General features: G+C 40.8%; 1 protein-coding gene across 9 annotated transcripts in view; it reads left to right on the plus strand.

Moving 5' to 3' along the window:
- LOC144605409 (ankyrin repeat and SAM domain-containing protein 1A-like) overlaps window positions 1–5,836 on the plus strand; it is a 212,225-nt gene extending 206,389 nt beyond the window's left edge. For all 9 annotated transcript variants that reach the window (XM_078420614.1, XM_078420618.1, XM_078420617.1 and 6 more), the window contains one exon: window positions 3,492–5,836. Coding sequence is in view for 2 of the 9 variants with exons in the window: in XM_078420618.1 (XP_078276744.1) it covers window positions 3,492–3,495 (4 nt within the window). In the remaining 7 variants the exon portion in view is untranslated. The remainder of the gene's footprint in view (window positions 1–3,491) is intronic.
- The last annotated feature ends 4,258 nt before the right edge of the window (window positions 5,837–10,094 follow it).

Genomic DNA, 10,094 nt, shown 5'->3' on the forward strand with positions numbered 1-10,094 from the left:
ATTTCCCCATTTCGACAGAGTGGAAATGAGTTCCCAAGCTTTGAAAAAGACAAGTTTGAAAAACTTCGAATATCCTTCAAATCATGGGCAAAGATCTGTTCCTAAAACATTTTCACTTGAACATTATCTGCAGAATTCAAGACATTTATAACATTCTTTTTCTTTCTGATCTTGGGGTAGATTTCAACTATCTCAATTTGTTGGATAAGATTCAGTAAATGTTTTATGAATTATAGTTGCATCTTCTGTTGATTGTAAAGGTTGAGGCATTACCATAGTTTGAAGCAGCTCCATATCATGTGGTCAACTGAGTTTTTGGTTTACATATTGGAGTTGTGCAACTGGAGTGGGTTTATTCAACCTAACCGTTGAAGCGCACTCAAAAAGAAAAACCTTTGTGAGAAAAGAAATGGGACCAGATTCTTGTCATTGCGTTTGGTCATTCCTGTTGGCATTATGTGACATGGCAAAGACAATAATTCGATGTGACTGTAATAATTCAAAGTATGGACAATTTGAGTGAATACATCGAATTTCAGTGCTTGCATGTCTTGGTTCTGTACATCCTTCAATATTTTCACATTAGATTTTTCTTTTTCACTTTGTGCCCCAATCCTAAGCTTCGGTTCTGAGCCTTTCCTGGTAATGATTTCTTAAGGGATTGTTCAGTGAATAAATTGGCTCCATGTTTTGGGGATATGATTATTGTTGCACAGATATGGTAACCTCATCTGTGGAGATTAGGAAGTCCATTGTTGTTAGCTTTTCCTCTCTGTTGTAACCTGTTAATCCATCTGCTTTCTCTATATATATATATATATATATATAGAACTATCAATTTCACCACTAATTTCCAGTCTGCTCTTAAATATGCTTGGACCATCTCCAACATCTCCCTACCGTTTGTGGATCTCACCATCTCCATCACAGGAGACGAGACGAGTGACCGACATCTACTACAAACCTATTGACTCCCATAGCTATCTTGACTACACTTCTTCCCACCCTGTTTCCTGTAACAAAAATCTATCCCCTACTCCAATTCCTCCGTCTACGCCGCATCTGCGCCCAGGATGAGGTCGGGGATGTCCTCATTCTTTAGGAAACGGGGGGGTTCCCCTCTTCCATTATAGATGAGGCTCTCACTAGGGTCTCCTCAATATCCCCCTCCCCCTATTAGTAACAAGGATTGAGTCCCCCTTGTCCCCACCTTTCACCCCATCAGCCGTCGCATACTACAAATTATCCTCCAACATTTCCGCCACCTCCAACGGGATCCCACTCCATGCCACATCTTCCCATCTCCACCCCTTTCTGCTTTCCGCAGAGACCGTTCCCACTGTAACTCCCTGGTCCACTCGTCCCTTCCCACCCAACCACCCTCTCACCAGGTACTTTCCCCTGCAACTGCATGAGATACAGCACCTGTCCCTTTACCTCCCCCCTCAATTCCATCCAAGGACCCAAACAGTCTTTCCAGGTGATGCTGAGGTTCACCTGCACGTCCTCCAACCCCATCTATTGTATCCACTGTTCTAGATGTGAACTTCTCTACATCGGCGAGACCAAGTGCAGGCTCGGCGATCATTTCGCTCAACACCTCCGCTCAGTCCGACTTAACCAACCCGATCGCCCGGTGGCTCAGCACTTCAACTCCCCCTCCCATTCCCAATCTGACGTTTCATTCCAGGGCCTCCATTGTCAGAGTGAGGCCCAGCACAAAATAGAGGAACAGCACTCATATTTCGCTTGAAGGTATCACAAAATGCTGGAGTAACTCAGCAGGTCAAGCAGCATCTAGGAGAGGGGGAATGGGTGAAGTTTCAGGTCGAGAACCTTCTTCAGACTTCCACTTGGGTAGTTTACACCCCAGCGGTATGAACATTGACTTCTCTAACTTCAGATAGTCCCTGCTTTGCCTCTCTGTCCCCTCCCCCTTCCCAGTTCTCCCACTAGTCTTCCTGTCTCCGACTACATCATATCTTTGTCCCGCCCCCTCCCCGACATCAGTCTGAAGAAGGGTCTCAATTCAAAACGTCACCCATTCTTTCTCTCCAGAGATGCTGCCTGACCCGCTGGGTTACTCCAGCATTTTGTGTCTTCTCTCTATACAAGTAATCATTGAATAAAAGTTAATGGTTTGAGCCATTAGTTCTCAGAAATCTATGGCAACATTTGTAATGGTGTTGATAAAGCCCATGTTTTTCCTTTTCATCCAGTGTCTGAATCTTTGCCAATGCCATATATAGTCTCAAGTAGACCAACTCACACATGGCCAGAAAGCTTTCATTCAAACATTAATCCAGATGTTGCAATGTGAATAACAATGAGACAAATTAGGCTGCTTTCACAGTAACTTCTGAAAAGGCATTTTCGCAGATTAACATGGATATCTGAAAGTTACAATCTGTTACTCTACTCTACTTGACCTCTCCAATGAATTTAGAATTAAAATCCACATAAAGCAGCAAAGTGATCCATGACAGAAATACGAGCTGGTGCATTCAAGCAAAGGTGAATTTTTAATATCAACCATGATTACTCTCGAGCATCTGCAATCTCTTTGGTAATGAAGATTTAATTTTACAAACGCAGAATTCCTTAATTTCAGAAGTTCATTAACCTTGGAGATGTTTTTAATTTTTGTTAATCGAGGACATTTTACCCTGTATTCAATTTTTGTGTATGACTTAAATAGAATTCAGAATTCTTGGTTTAATATATTTTGGAATTGATTTTTCATTCTAATTTGCTGAAAAGCCTTAACATTTCTGTTCCTGCTCATAGTCTCCTGATTCCCCAGAGAGGGACCATATCAGATCAAACATCTGGTGACAGCAAGTCATCGTATCAATGGCAGGTGTTAGCATACTGAACAGTGTACACTGTTCCTTTCTTTATAAAATTCTTGCTTGTCTTTCCATTTTAAAAGGTACAGCTAAGATAAAAAAACTTTTTGGCATAAAAGAACAAAGCCATCACATATCATCTTATAGTTGATTTTAAATATTGATGTCTTATTGCAGAGCATTATTGTGCTCTCCAGTAGGAATGGAACTTTGTGATACAGTATGCCTTCGGCAAATGGAATAACTTTTCATGGACAAATCCAATTTACAGGATGTTATATTGAAATTTGCTTGTGCCGATTGCATTTAAAATGCAATAGTCTCCATTTGGCGATTGGGATTAATTAAATCAGATTAATTTATTTCTGTGCCCTTTTTGAAAGCCTAAAAACATTGCTAGTAGCTTTATTCTTCCAATTCCATTTACTCTCTCAATTCGTCTTTGTAATCTGTAATGTACATTAGTTAAAAATGTTCCAGACTAATTGTTTTAAAACACATAAAATAATCAAGATTCATACATGTTTATTTGTAACCTTCCTTCGTGTCAGTCATTGTATTGTGTGGAACATTCAAATTCAATCACAATTTACGTTTAACATCACCAACATATTTTTTTCTTTTTGTTTTAACTCCATGTAGCTGAAACCCTGGGGTGAGTGTATGTTTACTGGAAATGTGGCATTGGGTGACAGATCATCTTGAGGGAATCATGAAACCATCTGAGAAGCAACAGCGCACATCCGGCAGAACATGAAACTGAAGTTGACCTGTGCACCAGTGGTTTCAAAAATTCTTTATAATGGCACAACATAGGAAATGCAATTATAGAACTTCCCTAACAAGTGCTTCAATGCCTTCAAGAGATTTAGCCATTGAACCAAAGAAGATGTATTGCGAACAACACAAACTTGCCCTTTGTGAGAAAGATCAATGGAGCAATCATCTTCAATATGGTTTGAGCTGGTTTATTTTATTCACCAGCAAGTGGAGATGTGTATTTTCCCCAGCGCCTTACTACATAAACTGTGAGAAACATGATTTTGTTTTTTTACGTTCCATATATTTTCATTAAATCATTTTTTAATTGTCCATTATTTTCTTCAACCCTTCCCCATCACAGAAAGCAAATCTGATTAAGATCACTGGATTCCTCAGTTCTAACCCAAAGCAATTGTAGCATATTAAAGAGCAAGTACAGCATTACCTTCTTTCTGAACTTGTATTCTGTAGAATAATCCATCGTTTTAGTGGCAGGCATCTCAAATACTTTGCCATACTCAAATCATATCTGACCTCGCATCATTAACATTCACAGATGGAAGTTGTTGTTTGATCAAAATATTAAATATCAAAGTATGGTCGATTTTGCTTCAGTAGCTTTGTTGTACTTTAAACCATGAACCTGCACTTGAAAGAAGCAGAAAGATGCCAGGAAATATCGTCATGCTTTTGAATTTACTGGAAAGGATTTCACACAGAGCTTCTGTCCCAAAGCAAAATGGAATCCTTTATCAGCCTATGCAATATTAATTTACATGTTTTAAGAAACCCCATTTTTATGTCTGGTTCTTGGAGTTCAATGTGTTTGAAAATGTCACGTCATGAATTTTAAAGGAAACAATGGAGTTGAGATTCTTGGCATATGAAAAGTCCTGTTTCATTTTTACAGGACTGCAACAGCAAGGAGGGTGAAATATATAAAAGCACGATTGCAGAACTAAAATATTATCAATATAATTTTGAGTTATGGTGCAGCACAAAAGGATGAAATCCAGATAATTACAGTTTTTTAAATGTAATTCATTAGGTATACTGACTAAATCCTGTTAAGCATAATTGTGTAGAAAAATAATGATTAGAACATTTACAAGCCCCCTTCCTGGGCTTCCAACAGTTACAAATGTGTATTTGGATTGAACTTTAATGAATTATCTTTGGTTCATTCCCATTTCCACCTATGAACTGTTGTTATTTTAAATATATAATTGGGATTCTTTGTGACATATTTTCTGTTATACGAAAACTCCAAAAGCCAAAATTATAGATATGATGGGGAAATGGTTGCCTCTGTGATCATTGCTTCCGCAATGATGGAACATTCCAGCATTCTGCACAGCACCATATTTTGGCCGTGTCAAGATGCAAGCAGTGCCAATAATAGGTGAATTTGAGCAGCAGGCAACATTGGATTGCAATCAGCAGGCAGTACTAAAAGATTTAACAAATGCAGTGCAATGTAACATCAGGATTGTTGGATAATTCCAATAAGCAAACAATTACGAATGCCATGAAATGGTTTTTGAATCAAAAGAGTAGGCCAGTGAAGAGGTTTTTTAAGTATTCAAATGATGTACAAATGTCTAAGCAGCAGTATTTTTAACCTAACTTGGCTGCAAAAATAACTTGAGGGTATTTGGTCAAAACCCATTGATTAATAATGAACAGATAACCTCTTTTGTAGAGATTTTTAATTGATGTTCTCCATGATGTCTTGATTGTTTTGATTAACAGTAATAATCTCAGTAAAAGTGCACTAATGGGCAAGGGAAATAGCTGCTTCACTAATTTGAGTCTCAATTTGACTATTGTTTTACTATTGTAAAATTGTTTTAAGATTTATTTGTACTTGGTCAAGGGCTGTGAATGCTGCGTAGACACTAAGCAGGGCTTACTAGTGTATATCTTGTTCTGAATTTTAGACATTTCTGATGGTTCGCATTGGATCTATATGTATTGATGGGTGTTTGTTAATTTTCTAGTTCTGTATTGCAGTACTTGAAAGACATATATTTCTATGTGTACATAACTGTAGATTCATGAGCAAATGTTGCAACTGGAACACATCATGGTACCAAACACTAGGATTGTTGTGCAAAAAAATAGACTGACCTCATAACAAAACAAGTTTGTAAATTTACATGGGCTTCCAGTCTGTTTTTGTTAATTTTTTTGCCCTTATTTGTACAATTGGATATCAATGAATAAACAGATCCTGATTAACTGTTTTGTGCCAATCATTCCAAAGAGCCAAGCTTAACAGCACCAAATGCTTTTAGTTTGCATTAATTTGCATCACTGTGTTATTTGACGTTCAGATTTGTTTCTTCATTACAAAAGCCACACCAAATTTTAAATGTTGTCACATAGCTTTCCTATAATATTTCACCAATAAATCAGAACCTCCATTTTTTATGCAGCCATTTCCAGCCCATATCTTATAATGAACCCCTTGGTTCTCAAATGTTTTACTTCAGCTTGGCCAGCTTAAATATTACAGCAATCCTATGCTCTGATATGGTGTGGAAGAGAGACAAGAGTGTTTTATTGTCATACTAGACAAAGTGGACCCGTTGGGCCCAAACCACTCCTGCATTGGTGCAGCACCCTCTCCTCCCCCTCTCCCCTTCCCTCCCCCCCCTCTCCATTCCCTCCCCCTCACCACCCTCCCTCCCCCCAGGGTTGCCTCTCCTGCATTGGTACAGCACCCTCTCCTCCCCCACTCCCCTCTACCCCACACACCACTCCCCCTCCCTCCACTCATCATCCTTCCTTTCCCCCCCCCCCCCCTTCTTTCCCGCTCCCTCCCTCTAGGGTTGCCTCTTCTGCATTGGTGCAGCAACCTCTCCTTCCCCATACCCTTCTCCACCCCACTCCCCCTTCCCTCCTTGGAGCAACCCGCGGTTCCCGGCCTGGGTGGCCGCCATTGGTGGAGCGGGGGCGGTGGAGAGTCCTGGCCCGTCCCGGTGCGGGGATGTTCAGTGGTAGATGGCGGCGGTTCTCCCACTGTCACTGAGCTGCTGGACTCTGGGCGGCGTGGGGAAGGCGCTGAGCTGGCTGGGGAGAGAAGGGACGGGGGAGCCGAGGGCAGGCTCAGCGCCAGGCCCAGGCCTCGGCCTCCACCTCCACCAATGCCCGGCCTCACTGACGCTGCTGCTGCTGCCGCCTTTCCCCTTGGCCCACCTCAGGCTCGCGCTTACCCGGTCACGTCCAGGTCCAGGCTCTGGCTGCTTCCCCCGGCACCAGGCCTGGCTCTCCCACCGCCCAAGGGACTGGCGGCTGAGCCCTGTTCAACAGACCCCAACTGTGCAGGCACGGACGCATTTGTTCTGCGCACATGTGGATGCGGCGGCCATCCTACGTAAGTACTAGATCAATGGAGCCCCAACTGCGCCTGCGCGGTTTTTTAAACTTTAAAATGTGAATAACTTTAAATATATAACACCGATTTCAATGAAACTTCTTCCATAGGACCACAGTGAGTAAGGTGGGCCTACAATTGTCGCTCTATCGTGTACCGTTTTGGGTGTAGTTCAGGAACAAGCGAACAAACCAGAGTTTTAGTATATAGATGTGTCAAAATAGAACAATGAAGTTCTTACTTGCAGTGGCAGCACAACAGGTTTGTAAACACAGTACTCAATAGATAATATAATAAACAATCAAAAAATAAAGTTCAATAAAAAAATTTAAACCATATAGTGCAAAACAAAACAAAGTCCCAAGTGCAACCATGGCAGTTTGGAGTTTAGTTGGCATTTTTTGTGTTCAGACTGGTTGTTGGGAAGATACTGCTCCTGAACCTGGACTTTCTATACCTTTTCCAAGACCAAGCATCCTACACCTTTCTCCCGATGGCAGGAGTGAAATGAAAGCGTAGCCTGGGTGGTGTGAATTCTTGATGAGGGCTGCCTTCTTGAAAATAGGTCACTTTCGATCCTTTTGAGGTGGGGAGGCCAGTACCTGTGATGGATTTGGGAGTGTTCATCTCTTTTTGTAATCTTCATTCCTGAGTGATTGAGTTGCTGCACCAGGCCAAGACGCAACCAGTCAATCTGCTCTCCACTGTGCACCTGTAGAAACATCAAGAGAGTATTCCTTGACATACTGAATCTCCACAAGCTTTTAAGGAAGTAAAGGCTTAGATGGGCTTTATGATTTCATCTATGTGCTGGGTTCAGGAGAGATCTTCAGAGATATTCCTGCCCAGGAACTTGAAGTCATTGTCGCTCGCCGCCACCACCACCCATTGATGAAGACAGGTTTGTGAATCCATGGCCTTCCTCTTCTAAAGTCAACAATCAGTTCCTTGGGTTTACTGATATTGAAAGCAAGGTGGTTATTCTGGCACATTCAATCAGACAATCGATCTCCCAAAGTGTGGTGGCTTTTCCTCCAGGATGTAGTTGAGGTGGATCGTGTTTCTGAATGTGCAGAGATGAAGGTAGATAGGTTAAGATGCAGCAAATCGCTCCACCGTGGAAAGTATATTCCTTGAGGTCTATGCTACAACTTTTGAGGATTAGAAGTCTGACACAACCTGCGCTTTACATCAAAAGAGGATCAAAAGTTTGCAAAGCAATGAGGAGAAGTAGTACCCCATTTTGCAATTGCAATCTTAACTGCTATATGTATTAAAATTGCTGAGAATATGAATTTGGACTATATCCATCATTAATGTTATTTGAGAAATCCACAGATCAAACCAGGAGGTTATGACCATTGTATTTAGTTTTACTGCTTGCAAAAATCAGTTTGACATGTAATCTGCCACTCAAGAATTTATCATTTTTTAGCTTTGAAAAACTCCTTTGTTGCTTTAGAAGTATGTTTGGGATCGTTGGCTTACTGTAGAATAAACCGCCAGCCAATGAGTTTTGAGGCATTTGTTTGAACTTGAGCAGATAGGATGTGTCTATACACTTCAGAATTCATTATGTTACTACCATCAGCAGTTGTATTATCAATTCTTCTTTTGTGTCCGTCATCCATGTTTCAAATATTGACATCGCTGTCATCGTCCGTCCTGAAAAGGATGCAAGCTTCTGGCGACAATCAGTGGGAGCCATCATTGTTGCAATAGATGATGGTGGTAGCAGAATTAGCTCAGGACATATCCAGTTTCCAGCCCTGCGATGGGGCCCTTCTGCTATGGGGCCGTATTATCAATGAAGATAAGTGAGCCAGTACCTTCAGCAGCCATATGTGCCCAGGCCATAAAGCCCCCATCACGATGTTTCACAGATGAGATGGTATGCTTTGGATCTTGGGCAGTTCCTTCTCTCCTCCATACTTTGCTCTTGCCATCACTCTGATATAAATTAATCTTCGTCTCATCTATCCACAAAACCTTTTTCCAGAACTGTGGTTGCTCTTTTAAGTACTTCTTGGCAAACTAACCTGTCCATCCTATTTTTGCAGCTAACCAGTGGTTTGCATCTTGCAGTGTAGCATCTGTATTTCTGTTCATGAAGTCTTCTGCGGACAGTGGTCATTGACAAATCCACACCTGACTCCTGAAGAGTGTTTCTGATCTGTTAGACAGATGTTTGGGTTTTTTTCTTTATTATAGAGGGAATTCTGTCATCAGCTGTGGAGGTCTTCCTTGGCCTGCCAGTCCCTTTGCGATTAGTAAGCTCACCAGTGCTCTCTTTCTTCTTAATGATGTTCCAAACAGTTGATTTTAGTAAGCCTATGGTTTGGATGATGTCTCTTAACAGTTTTATTCTTGTTTCTCAGTCTCATAATGGCTTCTTTGACTTCCATTGGCACAACTTTGGTCCTCATGTTGATAAACAGCAATAAAAGTTTCCAAAGGTGATGGAAAGACTAGAGGAAAGACTAGGTGCTGAGAGCTCTCTTATACCTGCATCAATGAGCCATTTAAACACACCTGAGCAATTACAAACACCTGTGAAGCCATGTGTCTCAAACATTATGATGCCCTGAAATGGGGGGGACTATGTATAAACGCAGCTGTAATTTCTACATGATGAAACCAAAATGTATAAAAATACCCTTTAATAAAATCTGACAATGTGATTTTTTTCTATTACAAATCTCAAATTGTGGAGTACAGAGGCAAATAAATAAATGATGGGTCTTTGTCCCAAACATTAATAAGGGCATTGTAAATGGAGAGTCATGGTTTGCTATCATTATGTTGTAATGTGTTCATTGAAGGAGTTACAGAATTATACTTGCTAAAAATTATTGATGAAGGGAGAAAAATATAGTTCATCTTCCTGCTTTAATTTTGCTAAATTTTTAATTGGAGATTTGAATGCAGCAACATAATAAGTGTGAAGGGGCTCTTTAACACAAACATAAGCTGCAAAGCTGACTCAATATTGATGTTTTCATTGGAATTTATCTTCCAATTCACTTAGATCAGTGAGTAAAATGGGATTCCAAAATTCGGTTTTCCAAAAAATGTTGCCTTTCATGGAATACATTTCCCTGTGT

The sequence above is a fragment of the Rhinoraja longicauda genome, chromosome 24, assembly GCF_053455715.1.
Source record: "Rhinoraja longicauda isolate Sanriku21f chromosome 24, sRhiLon1.1, whole genome shotgun sequence".
NCBI lineage: Eukaryota > Metazoa > Chordata > Chondrichthyes > Rajiformes > Arhynchobatidae > Rhinoraja > Rhinoraja longicauda.